The 20,261-nt window shown below is 47.3% G+C and overlaps 1 protein-coding gene across 2 annotated transcripts in view; it reads left to right on the forward strand.

Moving 5' to 3' along the window:
* CASTOR1 (cytosolic arginine sensor for mTORC1 subunit 1) overlaps window positions 1–20,261 on the forward strand; it is a 77,224-nt gene that overhangs the window by 31,002 nt on the left and 25,961 nt on the right. For both annotated transcript variants that reach the window (XM_033956850.1, XM_033956849.1), the window contains exons 5-6: window positions 11,719–11,839; window positions 20,065–20,166. In XM_033956850.1, coding sequence (XP_033812741.1) covers window positions 11,719–11,839; window positions 20,065–20,166 — 223 coding nt within the window. The remainder of the gene's footprint in view (window positions 1–11,718; window positions 11,840–20,064; window positions 20,167–20,261) is intronic.

Consider the following 20,261-nt stretch of genomic DNA (forward strand, 5'->3'; position numbering starts at 1 on the left):
GTGCTCAAGCTTGATATTCCTGTGGCTTTCAATCAGTTGAATAGATGGATTTACACATGAATGAAACCAATGAGCCTTGGACATGTGAGAGCTTTGGGGGGAGGGAGGGGTTTAAAGGATAATACTAGTTTTCTTTAGCACTCTCCAGACCAGTAGAGGTTAACTTTACGAATGGGTATATATCTAATCATGACCAGCAGGTGGAGACTGAAAACAAAACTTTGGGACAGTATATCCTAGCCCCTCCTCTCTATTTCCCTCAGTCTTCTTTCAGTCTCCAGCAGGTGTTGAGTGATCTGTACCCATCTCCCTTGGTAGGGCTGTTGGAATTTGTTTAGGGGGTTTATTGTCCCTGTTTTTAGCCGGACGGAGCTTGGACGGACTCTGTTTGGGGGTTCGTCCGACCTCGGGGGTGTCAAACCCGGCGGGTCACGAGCGGGGTCCCTCCCCCCACTTCCTCCACCTCCCCACATTTTTTTAGAGGAGCCTCAGCAGTAAGCCTTGCCCCCTAAGTCAAGCAAGGCATATTGCTTCGAGAGCCTGTGGAGTCTGTTCTGTAAAAAAAAAAAAAAAAAAAAAAAAATCCTGAGGTAGTGCTGGTCTGAAGGGTTGTTTCCCTTTAAGAAAACTGTATTTTACTGTATTTTTTCATGTAACCAGCACTTTTTTATAGCTAGGTCGCGTATGGAGCAATTGTGCCCTTCTCCGGGGGAGTAGGACACAATTTTAGTCCAGCCGCGAGGCACTCGCGGCCGGCCTGAACTCGGCGGTTTGGGTCGGTGAGGTGGTGGAGCTCCGTCGGCAGCGGCTGCAGGCGCCCAGAGCTCCCCGCCGATGGTGCCTCGCGAGTCGGCTTGGAGCAGTGGGGAAGCCCGGTCTTCCACAACCGCCCACGGAGGGATTCCCCGAAGGATTCCCTCTCAGCTGATTTTTTGACAGCTGATGCCGGCTTGCCTGCTTTAGCGGCTGAGACTATTCAGGTTTCTCAGCCGCTTCAGGCTATGGAGGGAGCTTTTTTGGCGGGAAAACCGCCATCTTCTCTGTCTGGCCCCTCCATTTTGTCTTCCACCTCAGGTGACCTTCCCCCTGTTTTGACTATGCAGGGGCAAGGTTCTGCTGGGTCCCCTGCTGTGGCAGGGAGTCCCTTGGGACCCTCGGGGGGTTTTTCTCCTGAATTTTTCTTTTCTTTATGCAGAGCCTATTTTCAGGCGGCTGGGGGTCCCGGTTGCGCCCAGGGGGTTTCGGGGGGTGGGTTTTCCTCCGCGCTCCCTGCGGCTTTGCCTCTTTCGTCTGGCGTGACGTCCCCTCCGCCGCCTCCCTTGTCCAAGCGTCCGCGGGTGTCGTGGGACGAGAATTTGTGGTCGGAGGAACGGGTCGGTCTGGAGGAGGACCTGGACCCTTCTGAGGAGTTCCAGGACTCTCTGGAGGGGACGGAAGCTGGCGGCGGGTTGTCGGATTTCCCGTTCTCCAGTGACGAGGCGTCCGTGGTGCGCCTTTTTCAGAAAGATGAGCTGCATGACCTTATTCAACAGGTTTCTTCGGTTTTGCGTTTTGAGGACACGCCGCCGGAGACTCCGCGTGTGGGGGACCCCCTGTTACGGGGGATCCGTTCCGTTTCCCGCTCTTTTCCTATGCATCAGGATATTCGGGATATTATTCTGAAGCAGTGGAAAACGCCGGAGACGCCGTTTCGGCTGGCGCGCAGCATGGCTCGCCTGTATCCCATTCCTGAAGGGGATCGGGCTACGTTAGCTTCGCCAGTCGTGGATGCGGTGGTCTCGGCAATTTCCAAGCGGCATACTGTGCCTGTTGAGGGCGGTTCTGCCTTGCGGGACCCTGAGGAGCGCAAATTGGAGAGCATCCTTAAGCAAAATTTTCAGGTCTCTGCCTTTGGGGTCCAGGCGGCTATTTGTGGGGGACTGGTCGCTCGCGCCGTTTTTTCGGTGGGCGGAGCGGGTCTTGGATCGAGAGTCTGACGACTGGTCTCTGGTGGATCAGGAGGTTGCGAAGATTGAGATGGCGGCCTCATTCCTCTCATATGCTCTATATGACTTGGTGCGGATATCGGCTAAGTCTATGGCTTTTGGCGTGGCCGCAAGGCGTGTGTTGTGGCTGCGCGCTTGGGCGGCGGATGCTGCGTCCAAAGCTAAGCTTACTAAATTTCCCTTTCGGGGGTCGTTTTTGTTTGGAGAGGACTTGGATAAGTTGATTCAGACTCTGTCGGACTCGAAAGTTCCCCGTCTGCCGGAGGACCGTGCCCGCCCGGCGTCTCGGGGGGGTGCGGCCAGGGGGCGTTTGCGGGATTTTCGCAAGTATCGCCCTGGGCGTGGGGCTGCTTCTTTCCAGTCTCCGGGATTTTCCCGGGGTCGGTTCTTCCAGCGCATGCAGCCCTTTCGGGGGGCCCGTCGGGGGGCAGGGAATCCCTCCGCCGGTTCCCCCGCTTCCCGTCCTGCACAATGACGCCTTGCCGGCGCCCCCTTTGGTTCCGGTGGGGGCTCAGCTGCGCGAATTTTTCCCCAAATGGGCCGAGATCACGTCCGATCGGTGGGTCCTGGAGGTGGTGCGGGACGGTTATGCCCTGGAGTTCGCCCGCTCTCTGCCGGATTTTTTCCTCGCTTCTCCGTGTCAGACTCCGGGGAAGACGCAGGCTTTTCGCCAGACCCTTCAGCGCTTGCTAGATCTCAGGGCAGTTGTTCCGGTGCCCCCTCCGGAGTGGGGCACGGGCAGGTACTCCATTTACTTTGTGGTGCCCAAAAAGGAGGGGACCTTTCGGCCCATCCTCGATTTAAAAGGGGTCAACAGGGCTCTCAAGATTCCCTCTTTCCGTATGGAAACTCTGCGGTCGGTCATTCTGGCGGTTCAGCCGGGGGAGTTTCTCACTTCTCTCGATCTGACGGAGGCCTACTTGCATGTTCCCATTCGGGCCTCTCATCAGCGTTTCCTGCGCTTTGCGATCTTGGGTCGGCACTTTCAGTTCTGTGCGCTTCCCTTTGGGCTGGCCACGGCTCCTCGGACGTTCACCAAGGTGATGGTGGTCGTCGCGGCAGCCTTGCGGTCGGAGGGCATCCTGGTACACCCCTACCTGGACGACTGGTTAATTCGGGCAAAGTCGTTGCAGGAAAGCTCCCGGGTTACTGCTCGGGTGGTGGAGTTTCTCCGGTCGCTGGGCTGGGTGGTCAACCTTTCCAAGAGTCGGTTGGTCCCGGCTCAGCGTCTGGAGTACCTAGGGGTGCTGTTCGACACCTCCTTGGGGAAGGTCTTCCTCCCAGAGGGCCGGGTGAGCAAATTGCAATCTCAGATTCGCCTGCTTTTGGCGTCCCGGTGTCCTCGGGCGCGAGATTTCCTCCAGGTCTTGGGGTCGATGGCGGCGTCCCTGGACGTGGTGAGGTGGGCGCGGGCCCACATGCGTCCTCTCCAGTATGCTCTGCTCCGGAGGTGGTCTCCCCAGAGGCACGGGATGGATGTTCCGGTTCCCCTGCGAGGCTTGGCGCGCTGCAGTCTGCGTTGGTGGCTCCAGACCCCTCACCTTGTTCAGGGGGTGGGTCTGGATCTCCCGCAGTGGACGGTGCTCCTGACGGATGCGAGTCTCTTGGGTTGGGGGGCTCAGTGTTTGGGTCACTCGGCTCAGGGCACCTGGTCCGCGGAGGAGGCCGCCTGGTCGATCAACGTGTTGGAGACCAGAGCGGTCCGTCTGGCGCTGTTGGCTTTCCACTCCCTGTTGATGGGCAAGTCGGTCAGAGTGCTGTCGGACAATGCCACGGCGGTGGCTTATGTCAATCGTCAGGGGGGCACCAAGAGCACTCAGGTGGCGCAGGAGGCGGCTCTGCTCATGGTTTGGGCGGAATCCCATCTGCTGGACCTCTCGGCCTCTCATATAGCCGGAGTAGAAAATGTTCAGGCAGACTTCCTCAGTCGTCACTTCCTAGATCCAGGAGAGTGGTGTCTCGGCGCCGAGGCGTTTCAGTTGATAGTGCAGGCTTGGGGGCAGCCCCTGATGGACCTGATGGCCACGGGTGGCAACGCCAAAGTGCCCCGCTTCTTCAGTCGTCGCAGGGACGGTCTGGCCGAGGGTCTGGATGCTCTGGTCCAGCAGTGGCCAACGGAGGGGCTGTTGTATGTGTTCCCTCCTTGGCCGCTGGTGGGCAGAGTGCTTCTTCGCATTGTTCACCATCCGGGTTTGGTGGTGCTGGTGGCGCCGGATTGGCCTCGCCGTCCGTGGTATGCGGATCTGGTGAGGCACCTGGTAGCGGATCCTCTTCCTCTGCCTCTCTCGGACGACCTTCTGATGCAGGGTCCCATTCCCATGTTCGACCCGTCTCCCTTCTGTCTTACGGCGTGGCTCTTGAAAGGGGTCGCCTTAGCAAGAAGGGATATTCAGACAAGGTGATCTCTACACTGTTGGGGTCCCGGAGGCTTTCTACCTCTCGGGCTTATGTGCGGGTTTGGCGTCTCTTTGAGGAATGGTGTCGGGCGCGGGGAGTGACCTCTTTTCGCGCTTCTCTGCCTAACATTCTAGAGTTCTTGCAGGATGGCCTGGATAGAGGCCTGGCTTGGTCTTCTCTCCGGGTTCATCTTGCGGCCCTGTCGGCTTTTCGAGGGTTGGTGTCAGGTCAGCGTTTATCGGCTCTTCCTGATGTGATTCGGTTTTTGCGGGCGGCCAAGTTGCTTAGGCCTCCCCTACGGCCCTCGGTTCCCTCTTGAGATCTTAATCTGGTTCTCTCTGTTTTGGTGCGTCCGCCTTTCGAGCCCTTGGACGTCTGTTCTTTGAAGGACCTTACTTTGAAGGCGGTCTTTTTGGTGGCCATTACTTCTGCTAGGCGTGTTTCTGAGCTGCAGGGTTTCTCTTGTAGGGCTCCCTTCTTGGAGTTTTCTAGGGAGCGGGTCGTCTTGCGGCCTGTTCCTTCCTTTCTGCCGAAGGTTGTTTCTCCTTTTCATGTCAATCAATCGGTGGTTCTCCCGGTCTTGGGTGGTCGGGAGGGCTCTTCTGAGCAACGGCAGCTGCGCAAGTTGGATGTCGGTCGGGTCCTTCGCTCTTATGTGCAGCGGACCCAGGAATTCCGGAAGTCCGATCATCTCTTTGTCCTCCTGGCGGGTCCTCGTCGGGGAGCTGGCGCTTCTAAGGCTACTATTGCGCGCTGGATCAAGGAGACGATTGCTTCCGCTTATCTTCTGAAACAGCAGCCTGTTCCGGAGTTTCTCAAGGCTCATTCCACTCGGGGTCAGGCGGCTTCTTGGGCTGAGTCGTCGCTCGTGCCTCCAGTGGATATTTGTAAGGCTGCGGTTTGGTCTTCCTTGCATTCCTTTGTTCGTCATTATCGGGTTGATGTGCAGGCGCGTCGGGACGCGGTGTTCGGTGAGCGTGTATTGGTATCGGCCCTACGGGGGTCCCGCCCGTGAGAGGGACTGCTTTGGTACGTCCCATTCGTAAAGTTAACCTCTACTGGTCTGGAGAGTGCTAAAGAAGGAGAAATTAGGTTCTTACCTGCTAATTTACTTTCTTTTAGCTTCTCCAGACCAGTAGAGGTCCCCACCCTGTCTGTTGTTGTTGTTGTTGGGGCTGTTGCGCGGGCAGTTTTTGGTTTTTGCTGCGGGTTCTAGTATTTTTCTAGGGCCGGGGAGAATTGAAGAACAGCGGCTGTGGCTCGGCTGGCTTAGCTGGCGAGCTGTGGGGACATTCTTCCTTCGGGAATTTCTCCTCTGCATTTTCCAACAGCATTTTGGGTATGTTATTTGTTACTCCTTTCGGAGTATTGTTTTTTCTCTCTGTTGTTTTCCAGTTCTTGGTTCTGCTTGGCTATTCGGCAGACTGAGGGAAATAGAGAGGAGGGGCTAGGATATACTGTCCCAAAGTTTTGTTTTCAGTCTCCACCTGCTGGTCATGATTAGATATATACCCATTCGTAAAGTTAACCTCTACTGGTCTGGAGAAGCTAAAAGAAAGTAAATTAGCAGGTAAGAACCTAATTTCTCCTTAACTACCGTGTTTCCCCGAAAATAAGCCCTAGTTATATCGTCCCTGGATTTGCCGAGAGCAGCGCTTCCTCCTGCCCCTGCCACACAGCCAAACACCCACTGGCCCTCTCATCTTTTCATCTCTCCCTCCCATCCGAACCCTGCCGACCCTCCCACCGTGAGACTGACATAGTGGACATCTCCCTCCAAAAGGCAGCACTCTAATCGGGCTGCATCACGGCCTTCTCCCGCTGGGGTATTCCCTCTGCCGCATCACTGATAATGGCATCAGCAACGTGGCACATGGAAGGACCCGGCGGGAGAAGGCCACGAAGCAGCATGTTTAGAGTGGTGGCGTTTGGAGCAGGGCTGTGGAGTCGGTAGATAAATGTTCTGACTCCGACTCCTCAGTTTTTTGTACTTAAGACTCCGACTCCAGATACCCGAAATTTCCTCCGACTCCAACTCCTTGACTCCGACTCCACAGCACTGGTTAATTTTCAGATCGTTAAAATGGAATGTCAAGTTGAGCGAAATGAGCATTTTCGACACCACCTTCTTTTTGCTTTTAATCAAGGTTCTAAGGCCACAGAAGCTGCTCGCAACATTTGTGCTGTGTATATAGTGGGTGCTATACCTGAAAGAATCGCTCTTGATTGGTATGCCAAGTTCAAAAATGGAGTCGGTAGATAAATACTCCGACTCCTCAGTTTTTTGTACTTCTGACTCCGACTCCAGGTTCCCGAAATTTAGAAACATAGAAAAAAGCGGCAGAAAAGGGCTATAGCCCACCAAGTCTGCCCATTCCAAGTATCCCCCTCGACTCCGACTCCACAGCCCTGGTTTGGAGGGAAGTATTCCACTATGTCGGTCTCGTGGTCACCAGGGTTCAGATGGGAGGGAAAGATGGGAAGGTCAATGGGGGTTCAGCTGCACGGGGAGGGGTGATAGGAGGGAGGGATACCGGTAGAAAGATGCTGTGCAAAGGTTCTGCTGCACGGGGGATGGGAGAAAGGGATAGAAAGATGCTGCTTTCAAAAGGTCTGCTGCATGGGGGATGGGAGGGAGGGATATAAAGATGCTGCTCACAAAGGTTCTGCTGCACGGGGGATGGGAGGGATAGAAAGATGCTGCTCTCAAAGTTTCTGCTTCGGGGGGAGGAGGGAAGGATAGAAAGATACTATAGAGGGAAGGCACAAGGAGATAGGTGAGAGGGGAGGAAAGATGCTGCACTTGTGGGGGAGAGAAAGGAAAGAGGAAGAATTGGGGTGGAGGAGAGGAAAGAGAGAGATGATCATTATACATGAATAAAATAAGACCTAGTGTGTGTTTTGGACCCAAAATTAATATATGACACACTCTTATTTTCAGAGAAACACGGTACTAGTGCTTCTCATGGTTAATCATAGAAACCCAGAGCAGGAAAGGACTGTGTGAACTTGCCCAGTCCAGAGAGAGAGATGGTCCCCCCCCCCCCCCCCCCCCCCAAATCTCAAGGAAGTTACCCATTTATAAGTAACATTTCTTCTGGACACTTATCTGGGTAACATCTGAGAGTAAAGGCAGGAGGAGGCAACTTTTCAAAATGGTGAGTTGGGGCTAAACCCAGTTGAAATTGCCCAATCCCTGGACATAGTCGAAGTTTGCTCAATATTGGATGTGCTCAAGCACCCACAGAGCCAGCTTTTATGGAAGGACGAATGTAATGAGTTAGTGCAGTAGGCCGAGAACCAGGAAAGCCAGGGTTCAAAACCCTCTCTGGCTTCTTGAGTTCACAGGACTGAGAATATGAAATGCCAGTGACTGCTCAGTGTGGTTTTTTTGCACATACACTTAAGAATTGATGGACACTTTTGATTGTTTTAATATTTTTATTTTGTGCGCACGAGAGGCCCACTGATGTTCCTGGTGACAAAACTCCATAGTGGAAGGTCCTAAAGAATAACTCCTTGGTGGAGCATGTGTTCTGTTAAAAGGCATAGACAACTGAGGGCTCTTTTTTCTCCATACAATTTATTTATTCATTCACAAAAGAACCTTTACACACTGGTTATAATTTCTCAACTGTAGGCATTTTTCAGTGAGGGATTTGTTTATTTATTTATCCTTATTATTTTTTATTTTAAAATTTTACATAAAGTGTACAAAATATTAAAATACAATTGATAAATACAGAATATCACTTTTATATCTAATACATCATATTTCTAAATATATTTTTCCCCCTCACCCTCCCCCCACCCTTCTATTACTTTTCATATATTATTTTTAATTTTCAAATTTTACATTAAGTGTTCAAAATATTGAAATATAATTGATAAATACACAATATTATTTATATATCTAATACATCATATTCTAAATATATTTTTATCCCTTCTCCCTCCCCCATCCTTCTATTATTTTTCATTCATACTTTACATATTGTATAACATATTATAACATATTATGTATAAATTATTTATTTAAAGATTCTATATAGCTACTAATGACTGTAGAGTCAATTCATAGTAGTTTACAAGAGCTTCTGTAATGGTGCTACAATACAAAGAGAATATTTACACGTTGACTGCTTGCATTACCGAGGCCTTTGTATATGCTGAGGTTGCCAAATGCTTTCAGGGTTTGAAAATAGATGATGGCATTATTAGGTCTATTGATAAAAATTTTCCCTCCCTTCCTCACTTTTTGGAACGCAAGATTCATTGTCCCCCCCTCCCCCCCCCCCCCCTCTACTAGGTATAAGGAATGTGTGTGCAATGGATGTCTTGGTTTCCCCACTAGGTGGCACTGTGCCCCTTCACTACCCCTTGCTGTGTCCTATGATGGCCTTGGCCTTGAATTAAAGCCACTGCAGTCACTGTAGAGTAAATGGGCAGTTCATGGTTAAGTAGTATAAGCAAGGGTAGGAAGTGCCCCCACCCTCTCCTTCACGGCCCCCGCCACCGTGTGCGTCTTCCTTTCCCCCTGTATCTCTTAAACTTTTCACCAGCATGAGCTGCATCTCCAACAATAAAAAAGGTATTTTTTTCCTTGTGTTTTTGTTTTATTTCTACATACTACCATGAGACTGTTGTGTAATGGTCATTAGTATCTCCTTACTGTATCTCAAACTTTCTCGAGCCAGGGCACACTAAAGGTAGTGGCCACGGTTTGAGGCACCCAGAAGTGAATAGGCGATTCATCAAATGTGAAATAAAACTTGAAACTTGAAGTGCACGGACGTTGCTGTGATGACATCACACACATACATGACATCATCACGTCGACATCCGCCCATGTGCAGAAGCCCTCCAGATGGGCCCTGAGACGCCAGTAGGGGGGGCCGGAGAGAAGGAGAGGCGCTGGCGCCAGCTGATTGCCTACAGCAGTGTTTTTCAACTACTTCAAGCTAAGTACCCCTTAAGTCTAACAAATTTCGACCGAGTACACCAAACACAGGCCTCCCTAGGCCCACCCAAGCTCTGCCCCAGATCCCATCCCCTTAATAATTGTAATGCAATTTTTACCATTCAGTTATCATATACGCATAATATACACAGTAGATATAAATTCTCAAAACTGACACATTTTAAGAAATTTAAAGAGATTTGGGGGCCATTGACAAATTATTGTAATGAATAGATACCATTTTTCCATTATAAGTACAATGCAAGTAAGAGGATGGGAGGGGAGGATTTCTTAATTTTATTAAATGTTTGATCAATAGAAAAGAATATTTTATAAGATATATTTGATTGCACATGACATGGTAAGAATGGGAAGGAAGGGATTACATTTTATGTATTAATGTTAAATATGAAAAAAATTCAAGTGATGTATTCAATTTCAATTGTCATTTATTGATACACTTGTTGTAAGATGTAAAAATGAATAAAGATTTATAAAAAAATAACCTGACATTTCAATCACTATATTAAAAATAAAATCATTTTACCTACCTGCGATCCTCTGCTGGCTGCTGTAATTAGCTTTAAAGGTGAGGCTGGGCGAAGCCGGAGGACGCTAGAGAGAATGAGGAGACATGCGAATCGGGCAGCGCTGGCGCTGTATCGCATTGGAAAGTCAGCTGGCAGGTGCCTCTCTTCCTCCTCAGTGTGCCGTGGCACACTTGGAATCTCAGGAGGCCCACTAGTGTGCCTTGGCACACAGTTTGAGATACACTGCTGTAGACCAAGAGACGCATTGAATTTCCAGTTTGTGGAGGGGCAGGAGGTCTTTCAGAGATAAAATGGAGCTCACACACTGAAGCTGCTTTTTTAAACTTTTGTCAGCAGAAGGGCATTTGAGAAGCAATTGTGGTTAGTAATGTCAAGAAAATATGGTTAGTAATGTCAAGAAAAGTGGGTCCTCGATTCTGCACATGCTGCAATCGTGTAAGACAAGGCTGCCCAAGTCCGGTTCTCGAGATCTACTGGCAATCCAGGTTTTCTGGATATCCACAATGAATATGCATGAGAGAGAGAGATTTGCATACCAAGAAGGCAGTGCAGGCAAATCTCTCTCATGCATATTCATTGTGGATATCCTGAAAACCTGGCCTGTCAGTAGATCTCGAGAACCGGACTTGGGCAGCCCTGGTGTAAGAGCATCAGTTGAAATAATTGAACAGTTCATCTGATTGGTCCATATTGATTATGAGGTCACAAATGGAATTCTGCTCTGCTTAATCCAATTGGATTCCTATCGCACGTGTGCTAAGTCGGAAAAATGGCCGCTTCTGTGGACTCCGTGAATTACGGACTGGTTAAAAATACTGTCAATACCCAGGCCCTAGGATACACCCCTTGGTCGTGGATCTTTGTTGTAATACTTACCTCCTGGGATAGAAGTAGACTGGTATGTGGGATGAGGTTGGGGAGAGGGCGAAGAAAGTGTTTGTGTGGGGGGAGGGGGAGATGGTATTCGTGTATTCCTTTAATTACTTTGAACTGTCAGTTGGGAGCATTATGCTTTTTGAAATGCTATTTCTTACTTGTTGTAAGGCTCTTGACCAGGGGTGGGCCACAATGGGTTCTTAAATTGTGGCCCACCCCTGGACCGAGAGCAGATGGATGGGAGTGTTTGTGTGAACTAATATAAATTAAATGTAAATGTCATAACATAAAAGGTTTTGGTCTTTAAAAGATAGCAAAGCATGAAAACGTAAGGCTTATTGTACAAAACAAACGTACGTGATCATCTCTCCCTTCCTCTCCTTCACCCCAATCCTTCCTCTTTCCTTTCTCTTCCCCACATGTGCAGCATCTTTCCTCCCCTCTCACCCATTCCTTTGTGCCTTCCCTCTGCAGCATCTTTCTATCCCTCCCTCCCATCCCTCTGTGCAGCAGAACCCTTGCCCAGCTTCCATCCATCTTTTCCTCCCTCCCATCCCTTGCGCAGCCGAACCCCCACTGACCTTCCATCCGAACCCCGCCAACCGCGAGCCCTACATACCTCCCTCCAGAGCAGCATCGGGCTGGCAGCACTAAACAGGCTGCTTCGCGGCCTTCTCTCGTCGGGGCCTTCCATGTGCCGTGTTACTAATGACATCATCAGTGATACAGCAGAGGGAATTCCAGATATGGCCCGCAGGCCGTAATTTGCCCATGTCTGCTCTTGATTATTCATCATTTTATTAATAGAAATTGTTTCAAAGTAAAAATATTGTCAGTAGCGAGTGATAAGATGGGCGGGTAATGCTGTGAGCCCTGGGCAATTTCTTGAAATGTTGCATGATACGGAGGACGCCAGGCAAAGAATTAATGCCATTGTCTTTCCTGACAGGAAGCCTTACAGTTCACCCAGTGCAGATTCCACAGAATAAGTTCTGCATCCTGACCCTGGACCCCGATACACTGCCTGCCATCGCCACCACCCTCATTGAGGTCTTATTCTATTCTCACAAGTAAGTTTGGGAGTCCCTCCTCCCACTCCTATGGTGGATTTTGGCAGTTTTGCAGGTTGTGATACTTATTTAGAATTTAGCTCACACCTTTTCCAGTGGTAGCACCAGGTGAGTTACATTCAGGGACCCCTGTCCATGGAGGGCTCACTGTCTAAGGCAATGGAGGATTGGGTGTTGGTGGGATTTGAATCCTGGTCTCTCTGGTTCACAGCTTGCTGCTCTAACCACTAGGCTATTCCTCCTCACTATTTATAAAAGCCCACTGATAATATACCAGACTGGTTCTGGCTAGAATGGAGACTCATGTTTCCTTTGCGTCTTGGTCATGTTGTTAGTATCCAGATGCCAAGGTTATACAAGGAACACAAAATATTTGTTGATACCTGGAAAACTTTAAGGTATATAAGTAATTTAACTCCTATTCCAATAAACAAATCAACAACTCAAACGATTTGGCTAAACCCTAAGATCAAGGTCGGCGGTTTTAAAATCATCTGGAAACATTGGATGTTGGCAGGAATACATATTTTAGAAGATGTAATAAATAATGGCAAACTGCTTGAGTTTTCACAATTGCAACATAAATTTGGATTAAATAAATCACAATATTTTAGATGGTTGCAATTGAAGCAGGCCATTCAGGCAGGGTTCCCTGAATGGAATAGTCATTAATTATCATAGCCTAGAATTCATATGTTTTCAAATGGACTCTATGGGTCACCAGGCCGCAAGGTGGTATAAATTAATAGCTGAATTTGTAAATAAAAAACCAAAACATGGTCTTAGGGATATTTGGAGCATTGAGATTAAGCATCAAATTAATGCATCTCAATGGCCACGACTTTGGTCTTGGAGGATAAGATGTACAGTATCAGCATCTATGAGACAAACATGTTTTTTTCTTTTGCATAGAGCTTTTTGGACCCCTGTTCACTTACAAAAATTAGATAGCTCTAGGTCTAATAGATGTTGGCACTGTCATCTTGAGGCTGGGACATTAGATCATCTATTATTCTATTGCCCATTCATATCATTATTCTGGAATTCAATTTGGCCTCAAATAAATAGGATGATGGAAAATCCAGTAGCCTTGACTTATGATACTATCTTATTCGGCACAGCAATGAGAGCAAAGAGTCAAATTTCTTCAAACAATAACAAACTTTTGTTTATATTGACTGGGGTAGCAGTACAACAAATTACATATAACTGGAAAAATTATGATAGGTTAAACTATAACTTCTGGTGGAATTCCGTATGCCATATATATAAAATGGAGCGTGCATTAGCAACACAGAGAGGTTATTTTGGCAAGTTTCAGAAGATCTGGGGACCATTAGCAGATTTCTGTAATGAATGAAATCATTTTCCCATAATAAAAATCTTATTAAGAAGGGAGAGGGGGGTTGGTTTCATTTTATTTAATTTATCTCATAAAATATTTGTCATTATTTTTATTATAATTGTTATGTGTATTGGGAGGGGAGGGAAAAGAAGGTTTAAAATTTTAACAACAATTATTATACATATTAGGTAATACAGATATTTTAGGTATTATCCTATATAATAAAAGGCTAACTCGCGCATGCGCAGTCCTATTTTCGTGTTCCGTGCGCTGTAGGTCTGTGGCCGAAGGAGTGCGCATGCGCGCGAATACGTCACCACCCGATCGCCTCCACAAGCCGGACCGCAGCCAGACGACGTTCTCCGTTTCTCCTTTGCCGCCCACCCCCTTCTCTTCCCGCGGGTCCGAATGGCGATTCAAGCAGCGTGTACATCAGTCTCCACACGCTGCTTCGGGCCCTTCTACTGCCCTGATTTGCTCTGCCGCGTCTCTGATGATGTCATCAGGGACGTGCCAGAGTAAATCAGGGCAGAAGGGCCCGAAGCAGCGTGTGGAGACTGATGTACACGCTGCTTGAATCACCACCTTTGTAGTCCGGCCCGCGGGAAGGGGGAAGGGACAGGGGCGGGTAGAGGAAACGCTAATGCTGCTGCACAGGGAACTGGTGGGGGGGGGGAGGGAAATGGAGGGGAAGGGAATGCTGCTTTGGACGGACAGACAGACAGAGAGAGGAAGGGAAACACAAAGAAAATAAGAAATACACAGGGGCAGGTGCTCAGGGAACTGGTGTGGGGGGAGGGAAATGGAGGGGGATGGAATGCTGCTTTGGACAGACAGAGAGAGGAAGGGAAACACAAAGAAAATAAGAAAGACACAGGGGCAGGTGCACAGGTAACTGGTGTGGGGGGAGGGGGATGGAATGCTGCTTTGGACAGACAGACAGAGGGAGGAAGGGAGACAGAAAGGAAAGAAGAAAGACACAGGGTCAGGGAGATACACAGAAAGACAGACAGGCAAAGGGGGCCAGGGACAGAGACAGACAGAAAGGACAGCGGGAGCCGCGTCAGGAGGGGTGCGGGATGCGGCAGTGGGAACTTTTCCAATGGGTGCAACTGGGCAGCTGTCGGGAACCTCTGATCAGAGGCAGAGCAAGGTAAGAGTATCATAGGGATAAGAAGGAGGAAGGAGGATAAAAAAGGAAAGGATGCCTACTGCTGGACAGGGGGAGAAGGAAAGAGATGCTGATGGACAGGGGAGGTGAAGAAAAAAGAACGAAGGACTAATGTTGGACAGGGGGAGAAGGAAAGAGGTGCTGCTGGACAGGGGGGGAGGTAAAACAAAGGGAGAAGGGCTGCTGCTGCATAAGGAGAGCAGTGAAGGGGTGGTGGTGGACACAGTGGAGGTAAAAGGAAGGGAAAATGGACAGGGGGAGCAGGCAAGGGGTGGTGATGGACAGCCAAGGAAAAAGAAAGGCAGAAAGAAAGAAATCGGCTAAGGAGAGAGAGAGAAAAAAAGACAGACACACACACATATGTTCTAGCACCCGTTAATCTAACGGGCTTAAAGACTAGTTGTTTATAAATACAGAATAATATATTGTATTTACAGTGATACATGAAAGGAATTCAAGTGTATGTTTTATGTGATCTTTTAAAATTTCTATGTTACACTTGTTGATATATGAAAATGAATAAAAAATTTAAAACAAAAAATACAAATTCAACTAAAAATATACTAAAATACAAACTCAGTAAAAAATAAATTCAGTAAATAAAAAGATCCTAGGAAAAAAAAAAGGACAGAATAGAGTAGTGCATCTGTGCTGTGTTTTTAAAAACTCTTCTCACATTTTTGTGAAATGTTTACTTGGGGGTTTTATTCTTCTACCTAATTCTCTGTATAAATTTACACTGAAGGTCTTAACTCGTAGAAGTTGCATGACCGTGTACAATAAGATTAACCACTCTGTGGTTAGACATAAATACACACATTCAGGGCTGGAGCTGTGACGGTTTCAATGCATTTGTATATCTTTATGGAATGTGTGCGTACACGGACACATCTACACTTTCGGAGCAGGGAAGCCTTTACACGCTGAGGGAATGGCTCTCGGAACTATTTTATATTGCCTAGGGTTACCAGACATCTGGATTTTCCCGGACATGTCCTCCTTTTCGAGGACATGTCCGGGCGGCTTTTCAAAACCCAGCACTTTATCCGGGTTTTGAAAAGCTACCAGCTAGCAGTGACGTCGAAACGGCATATACGCATATGAGGCTACAACGCAGTGACGTCAAGCGTCACACCAGTGTATGCACAGATGCCCTCCCAATAAGTGAACAGGTATGAGGGGGCGGGGCTGGGGGGGCTAGAACAGGGCGTGCTTTGGGCGGAACTGGGCGTGCATGGAGCCGGGCCATGGGTCTGGATTTTAGTTCCGGAAAATCTGGTAACCCTACCTTTTGCCTGACTTTATGCCTGCTAGCCAAAAGTTCAGAGGGTTTTTTTTTTTTTATTTTAATATTTTTTATTTTGATTAAATTTTTAATTGAAGTAAAAGTTTTTTTTTGTTTTGTTTTGTTAATATTTACATTTACACCAGCTAACATTTGACAGGTGGGCTGGATCTTTGTTCTTCCCTTCTTTGATTTAAATCATTTAAATGTGAGTAGTATAGTCACTCCACTTAAGTGCAAGTTGGATAAGTGCACACTCCACCTATCTGCAATGAGAACTTAGTCCCAAATTTTTCCCATTCAATTTTATGTGACCTTCCTTTGGTTTGGCACCCCAGCGATAAGCACGCACTCCAGCTAAGTGCAATGCAGTGACTAGCTATTTTAATAATATCACTCCCTGCATGTAAAGCTGAGAGCCAGTGAAGGAGAGACGGGATTGCTTCTCCAACCTCATTGGCTTCATGATGTCCAATTGCTGTGCAACATGGGAGCCAATGAGGTTGGAGGGGCGGTCCTGCCTCTCTTCTTTTTCTTATTGGCTCACAGCATAGTGATGCACTTCTGTATGAGTTAGGTGTGACAGGGAGTGGAGGAGGGAGGATGCCTGCCACATTCTTCTGCACCCATGCAACGAGTGGCTGTAGAGGCGGTGTAACAACTACATCTAGAACATACAGACCCATGCGATCCAACAGCTGTAGTGGCAGTGAAGCACCTGGTAACAGGACTAAAACTTGTTGGACAATCGCGCGTGAACAAAAACGCTAAGACAAAATGCACGTAGGGTGTCAGTGCTCTGGATTAAAAGGAGACTTTAAGCGCTCCGATGGGGAGTGTGGGGGGGTTGCCGCTGCCGTTGGGGGTGGGGGGTGGGGAACCCCCTACTTACAGAGAAAACTGTAATTTTTCATTAAAACACTGGGAAAAATTGCACTTTCTTCTCTAATGGGGGGGGGGTTTCTCCCCCCAAGCCCCCCAATGGCAGCACTTTAAAGTTACTTTATAATCCGGCGTGCTGACGTCCTGCGCGTATTTGTCTTAGCGTTTTTGTCCTCATGCGATTGTCCCATGCGCTTTCATCTATGAACCAAAGCACCTAAATGGCTCAATGGGAAAGATGGCTGAAAAGCCGAAAAACCTATGGGCTCTAAGGTAAAACCCATGCGCTTCACACAGGGTTACCAGACGCTTGGGAAAACCCAGACATGTCCTCTTATTTGGGCTTTTCAAAACCCGGCGAACTCCGGTTGCATATGGAGGGCCTCAGCCTGCATGGATGATGTCTCACACATCCGCGCATGCTCCAGGCCCTCCAGACGCGACCGGAGCTCGTCGCAGAAGAGAAGAGGCTTGCTGGGGGTGGAATGAGGCAGGGTTGTGCGTCCTTTATAAAATATGGTAACCCTAGCTTCACATCATCTACAAGGCATAGTGAAACATAGAAAGAATCTAAGCAAAATGTTTATCTCATAGTATGCTTACTGATCTTTTTTTGTAGAAGATGGGCAGCAGGGATGCCTACTCCCTCCTAGCTCTTCTCCCTCCCGGTGCACAATTCTTCCCCCTTTTACCAGCGATGCTTCCCAGGAATAGCATTGGAAATGTCCTAAAAAAAAGTGCACACAATTAGATTCTAAAATATACTTTTTAGTTAGCCAAAAATGGCCGAAACATATACATGTCGAGTCATTGAGTTTTTTGAGCCATTTTTGGATAAATAAAAAGTATATTTTAGAATCTAATTATGTGCACTTTTTTTTTTTTTTTTTTAGGACATTTCCACTCCTAGTTTCACGTCTTTGAGTTTGTGGATTTGGTTCTCCTGTTTTATATTTTCTGCAGGAATAGCATGCATGTAATTTGCATTCCATTGTGCTGAACATCACCAGTAAAAAAAACAAAACAAAACAAAAAAACCCAACTCCCACCCCTGTCGGAGCTTTGTACATCCTGTCCTAAGCCTCTGCTTCCTGGAGCTGGCTGTTTTGTTTTGTTATGTTTCGTTGTAAACCAGCCTGCACAAACTGTTCGAAGTGGCAGAATAAAAGGCTTTAGTGTAAATTTATTTTAAACAAGTCTAGTCAAGGCAAAACAAATGATAGTTGGCAGCGGTGGGAGTGAGATGTGGCTAAAATTGTAAAAGCAACCTCAAAGATGTGTTAACTGATTTATTCAACTTGAGATTATTTAATCAAAGCAGCAGATCAATATTAAACATTAAGTAGCCACATGGCATTTGGCATGTGGTAAATGCATTAGGGCACCTTAGTAAAAGGACCTCTGAGTTTGGAGGGTTTTTAAGTTCACAACTTTGTTTTTATTTACAACCACACAATGTCCACAGAATAATGCCAGATGGGGTCAAATAAATTGTATGTTGGAAAATCAGGTAGCCCTGTCCTATGACACAATTTTGTTCGGTGTGTCTATGAGGGCTAAGTGTCAGTTATCCTCTAATAATAATAAACTTTTAATGATTTTAACAGGGGTTGCCATTCAGCAAATAACATACAACTGGAAGGACTGTAAAGGGTTAAACTACTGCTTTTGATGGAGTTCGGTGTGTCATATGTATGAAATGGAAAAAACATTGGCAATTAAAAAAGGATATTTTAATAAATTTAAAAATATTTGGGGGCCATTAATAGATTATTATAATAAATAATTTGTATTTATCCCCATTTATTATGTATATTTGGTGGGTGGGGGGGTGGGATTGGTTTTAAAAAGTGTCGGATATTTATAAAGATATCTTTATGGGGATGGGAGGGATAATTCTTTTTGTGTGAAATTTGTAATATTTTCAAGTGAAAATGTATATTATGAATTGATTTATTGTACACTTGTTTGAAAATTTAAAATGAATAAAGAGATATAAAAAAAAAAGAATAATGCCAGATGGTGTGTGAAGTCCACCCTCTTGTACTCCCCACCCTAAACAGTGATATCTTGCCTGAGTGAAATATTAGTTCATAAGCCCCAAATAACGTAGATGAGCCCAAGTAGTAGAAACTGTTACAAAACAGCTGGAGTTGTCGGCCATTCCTTTTGACCTGGGGGGGGTGGATTTTATTTATACCACCAATATTACATGAGTGTGGCTTAGCGGTTTACCAATTGTATAATTAAAATAAAGGGGAAAGAAGGAAATACTCCCCTGCCCCCTCCCCAACTACTTCACTTTCAAGGCAAGAAGGAGGGGGAAAAGAAAGTGAGGGGAATGACTGGGGAAGGAACACAAGGGAAGCTGCTGTGATCCCAAGAGACATAATGTTTAACCGAAAGCCAACTGGAGTAACCATTGTATAAAGGAGTGAGTCACAGCTTGTGTTTTCCAAATGAGATTTGGAAGAGTTCAAAATAGTTACTACATATTTTAGTATCCAAATATTTCCACAGTTTCCTTTTAATCTCGCACCCCTAACCTTCAAGCTTGTTGCATCATTTTACTGCGTGAGATAAGGCTTGGGTAAGAGGGTTTTTTTTTTCAGGAATCAATGCCTCCATGTGCTCTGATACAAAGTGAAATAGCAACGTGTGGCTGTACACGGAGAGAATGTGCACCGTCAGGACACTCGACTGCCACTTAGCTGTATAGGCCAACAACCACTTCACTTTTTAAGTATTTGTTCATCTCCTCCTTGGTTTTATGCCCAGCCAGAATTGGCCATCTGTATCGTATCATGTGTTCTGAGGTCAGCAGCACTGCTAAAGGCGTTGTTTCCTCTGTCTCTGTAACAGCTGTCTTCAACAAGATTTTGCCCCTTCTCGTTTCCCAGTCCAGATTTTGGCTGACTCGGAAAGACAAGAAAAATGAGAAATAACAGCAAAATATGGGCAAACAAAAAAAAAAAAAATATTGGGCATTGGAGCAGTGGCTCCTGCTCCTTCCTACTCCTCACTCTCGCTCTCCCTTCCCCTCACCTCTAAATCTTCACCAGTGTGAGTAGCTTCTCCAGCATGCTCCTCGTGCTAGCGTTGGATTTTTTCCTCTGACGTCACTTCCTGGCCCCGTGACCCGGAAGTGATTCAGAGGGGAGCCAGGCTGGCGCTAGCAGGTAGGAAGAGTTGCTTGCGCTAGTGAAAATCTACAGGGGGAGAGGGGGGAGGGATGACATGGTGGGGTGGAGAGGTGCCGGCGCCCGGGGACATCCCTCCCCCTCCCCCAGGATGAGTGACAAAAAGCACGATTCAGGATGAGGGGTAAAAGTGTTCATGCCCGATGATTGCTGTGTCTGGAAGACTGGTAGGGAAATTTATTTTTGAGGTGCTACGGAAACATTTTAGATTCCTCTGCATAGGGAGATGGCGCCTGATCTAGTGTGTGAAGTTTTCCTAAAGATTACATCACCTTAGTCCCGTGCTGGTTTTAGGCCTCCTGGAAGAATTTTTCTAGTGACACAACTTTTGATCTGTTGTAGCGCTCCAAAAGATGGCCAAGACCGTAACTCCATCCAGTTCTTTGCCTTCTCTTTGATTGAGGGCTATATCTCCATCGTTATGGACACCGAGACCCAAAAGAAGTGAGTATAAACTGGTGGCGTAGCTTACCCATTCTCTCCCACAGCACTTGCTAGCATTTCTACCCAACTATCGGGATAAATTCTTTGTAGCTCAC

Source organism: Geotrypetes seraphini, chromosome 8 (assembly GCF_902459505.1).
Source record: "Geotrypetes seraphini chromosome 8, aGeoSer1.1, whole genome shotgun sequence".
Classification (NCBI taxonomy): Eukaryota; Metazoa; Chordata; class Amphibia; order Gymnophiona; family Dermophiidae; genus Geotrypetes; species Geotrypetes seraphini.